Below are 4,444 nucleotides of genomic sequence, written 5' to 3' on the forward strand. Positions count from 1 at the left end.
TCTTTCTTTTTTTTTAATTATACTTTAAGTTCTAGGGTACATGTGCACAACGTGCAGGTTTGTTACGTAGGTATACATGTGCCATTGGTTGGTTGGCACAGCCAGCCTACTGCCACCTTGGAGGTTTCACCTTTCTCTTCATTCCCTAAAAATAGCAGCTCCTGTCGTGCCTGTGCCACCTTCCCCATCTGGAGAATACAAACCACATATATGTTGGTTTGCTGCACCCATCAACTCGTCATTTACATTAGGTATTTCTCCTAATGCTATCCTTTCCCCAGCCCCCCACTCCCTGACAGGCCCTGGTGTGTGATGTTCCCCATCCTGTGTCCAAGTGTTCTCATTGTTCAACTCCCAACTATGAGTGACAACTTGCAGCATTTGGTTTTCTGTCCTTGCCATAGTTTGCTGAGAATGATGGTTTCCAGCTTCATCCATGTCCCTGCAAAGGACATGAACTCATCCTTTTTTATGGCTGCATAGTATTCCATGGAGTATATGTGCCACATTTTCTTTATCCAGTCTATCATTGATGGGCATTTGGGTTGGTTCCAAGTCTTTGCTGTTGTGAACAGTGTTGAAATAAACATATGTGTGCATGTGTCTTTATGGTAGAATGATTTATAATCTTTTGGCTGTATACCCAGTAATGGGATTCCTGGGTCAAATGGTATTTCTGGTTCTAGATCTTTGAGGAATCACCACACTGTCTTCCACAATGGTTGAACTAATTTGCACTCCCACCAACAATGTAAAAGCATTCCTATTTCTCCACATCCTCTCCAGCATCTGTTGTTTCCTGACTTTTTAATGATCTCCATTTTAACTGGTGTGAGATGGTATCTCATTGTGGTTTTGATTTGCATTTCTCTAATGACCACTGATGATGAGCTTTTTTTCATGTTTGTTGATCACATAAATGTCTTCTTTTGAGAAGTGTCTGTTCATATTACTTTTTAATGCCTACTTGTTACATGTAATTCTTTTTTTTTAGCGTGTATCTATACATAGTTTAAAGAGCAAAATAACTTTACAGGTCTTGTTACAAAATCACCAGTACCTATGAAAAATTAGCCAGGCTTGGTGGCGGGTGCCTGTAATTTTGGCTGTTCCGGTGGCTGAGGCACGAGAATGGGTTGAACCTGGGAGGCAGAGGTTGCAGTGAGCCGGGAACACACCATTGCACTCCAGCCTGGGCGACAGAGCGAGACTCTATTTCAAAAAACAAAACAAAACTAACCCTGAAAAACCAAGATCACCAGTACCCATCCCGACTTTCGGGTTTATTTTTATCTCACATAACAGCTACTTTTAGTTATTTTAGTTGGCTCTTTTTGTATTTACCTCCATGTATCTTCATAGTGTTCTTATACTGTGTGTTGCTTGATTTTTTTTTTACTTTTAGATATTATATATTGACTTCCCACTTTAGAAGGTGAATTTAATTCCTTTTCTTTTTCCCTCTACCCCCGACACATATGCTCACTTCCTGTCACTCCATCAACTCTATACAGTTTACCATAACTTTGATTAGATTAATATTTAGTGTTTACATTCCAGCGTTTATGTGAATAGCATCATAGTTGAATCATATAAAGTACCATGATTACTTTTCTTTTCTTGCACAAAAGTTCGTTTTTCCCTGGAGTTAATTGTATTGGTTTTCTTGATTACTTAGTATTTCATGTACTTGGTATTATTTCTTCCCTAATTATGTAAACTTCTTTTCAATATGTTAGAATGTATTAGTTATTTTATCAGTTTCACTTGCTTAAAGAAATAACTGTCATAGTTTCTAATCTTCTCTCATCTGCACAGATTGTTGTGAAAGCATCCTGTTCAGTTATCGTTTTGAGATTTTTCCTCTCCATTGACTTGGGAATTCCTTTCAACTCCCTCATAGATTATAACCCTGTTTCTTGAATTCTATGTCTTTCTTTTTGTGATTTTACTCCCTAAATTTTGTGGGGCATATCTTCCAGTAGCTTCTTGAGAAAGGTTCCATGGGATGAAAACAGTTTGAAGAGTTTGCATGTCTAAGCATATTTTTATTGTACCATCATAATTTATGCTTTCACTGGATATAAAATTTGGACTTGGAAATAATTTTTGCTGAGTATTTTGAAAACATCAGCTAGATTCTCATCTAGCTTCTGATGTGACTATTGAGAAATGTGTTGCAAATTTATTTTATTTTACTTCTTTTAAATATAAAATTTTTACTTTTGTGGGTATATGATAGATGTATATATTTATGGGGTACATTAAGATGTTTTGATATAAGCATGCAATTGATAATAATCACATCATGGAAAACGGAGTATCCATCCCTTCAGGCATTTATCCTTTGTGTTACAAACAATCCAACTGAACTATGTTAGTTATTTTTAAAAGTATATTATTTATATATAATAATAATAATTATTATTATTATTTTGAGATGGAATCTGTCTCTGTTGCCCAGGCTGGAGTGCAGTGGCGCAATCTCAGCTCACTGCAACCTCCGCCTCCCAGGTTCAAGTGATTCTCCTGCCTCAGCCTCCCAAGTAGCTGGGATTACAGGTGCCCGCCACCATGCCCAACTAATTTTTCTATTTTGAGTAGAGAAGGGTTTCACCATGTTGGCCAGGCTGGTCTCAAACTCCTGACCTCAAGTGATCCACCCACCTTGGCCTCCTAAAGTGCTGGGATTTCAGGCTTGAGCCACGGTGCCCAGCTTAAAATTTACAATTAAATTATTATTGACCATAGTTGCTCTGTAGTGCTATCAAGCAGTTGGTCTTATTCTTTCTTTCTTTTCTTTCTTTTTTTTTTTTTTTTAGGGACAGGGTCTCACTCTGGTCCAGGCTGGAGTGCAGTGGCATGATCTCGGCTTACTGCAACCTCTGCCTCCTGAGTTCAAGAGATTCTCCTGCCTCAGCCTCCTGAGTAGCCCGGATTATAGGCACCTGCCACCATGCCCGGCTAATTTTTGTATTTTTCGTAGAGACGGGGTTTCTCCATGTTGGCCAGGCTGGTCTTGAACTCCTGGCCTCAAGTGATCCACCTGTCTTGGTCTCTCAAAGTGCTGGGATTACAGGTGTGAGCCACCGTGCCTGGCCTATTCTTTATTTTAGATTCAAGTATATAGTAGGTCTGATGTGCTCAGACATGCATATTGAACTTCTGCTATCTGAATGTACTGTAATTCAAAGGGAAACTTTTTTGAAGCAAGACAGGTCTTTACACATTACTTATTAATAACTTGCTTCAGATCTTGGAATCTTAGTTGAGGATCTACTTCTGTAGTCTTGGGTAAAACTTATAAAGGACTAATTCTCTAGATAGGTGGTTTCTATAAATAATGAGGGGATATTTGGATAAATTATTAGCATTAAAATTTCTCCTATGCCATTTCCCAGTATTTTGAGAGATGAAAATTATGTAAAACATGGCATTAATGCAGGTACTGAGATGCTGATTCCCAAGGCAACATTCATATACTTGTTCCTACTTTCATTTCAATGGTAATTTATGTAAAGAAAATGATTGTTGTTGCTAAAGAGTGTCCATGAAACTATTTCTAAATAAGTCTTTTGACTAGATGGTGCTTTGGACACATTTCAGAACTTCAGAATTTTTAAAGTTGTCTCAATTTTGAAAAAAAAAATCATTCATTTCCCAGCCTCACTCCTCATCAATAGTGATTTTTTGTCTTTGAATATACTCCCTGCTCTAGTGCCTTTAACTGGATCTGGCAACCAAAACCAGGGTTTTAGCCTGCCCTTTGGCTGGGCAATGATTGGGTTTCTCGTTTCCTGTTACAAAGCATCTTTTAACTTCTATTAGTAATTTATTATAATACTTTTTCATACATAACTAATTCCCTAACCTGAATGTTTTGCAGTTCTTCTTTATACAAATTGAGACGTTTTGATAAAGAAGCTTATTTTGATGTATAGGACATATTAAGTATGTTTTTGTTTGTTTTTTGAGACGGAGATTTGCTCTGTCTCTTAGGCTGGAGTGCAGTGGCACCATCATGGCTCACTGCCACCTCGGCCTCCCGAAGTGTGTTGGGATTTAAGGAAATCGTGAATCTCATGGATTCTTTTTTTTTATATTGCAGACTTCAGGTCTTCATCATCTCTGTTACAACTTTGGAGTAGGAACCCAGAAGAATAATAAATACGAAGAAAGTTCTTTCTGGCTTAGGTAACATAAACAAAAAACTGAATGTAAATTCAGGAATATTATCATAGATGTCAGTTAATATTTACTGTAGAGTACTTTGGCAGTTTAAACCTTCTCTGACTTCAGAAGCCAACATGCTATATTTATTTACTCTTTTAACATGTATTTATTATTTTTACACATTGCCAGTTCATACAAAAATGTGTTCTTCCTTCCGCCTGCCTTCCTTCCTTCCTTCCTTCCTCCCTTCCTTCCTTCCTTCCTTCCTTCC

The 4,444-nt window shown here is 37.6% G+C and overlaps 1 protein-coding gene across 2 annotated transcripts in view; it reads left to right on the forward strand.

Annotated features, from left to right (window-relative positions):
- The window catches only part of TEX11 (testis expressed 11), a 350,946-nt gene that overhangs the window by 91,385 nt on the left and 255,117 nt on the right, over positions 1-4,444 (forward strand). For both annotated transcript variants that reach the window (XM_011943127.1, XM_011943129.1), the window contains one exon: positions 4,109-4,194. In XM_011943127.1, coding sequence (XP_011798517.1) covers positions 4,109-4,194 — 86 coding nt within the window. The remainder of the gene's footprint in view (positions 1-4,108; positions 4,195-4,444) is intronic.

Source organism: Colobus angolensis, unplaced genomic scaffold (assembly GCF_000951035.1).
Source record: "Colobus angolensis palliatus isolate OR3802 unplaced genomic scaffold, Cang.pa_1.0 Scaffold216, whole genome shotgun sequence".
NCBI lineage: Eukaryota > Metazoa > Chordata > Mammalia > Primates > Cercopithecidae > Colobus > Colobus angolensis.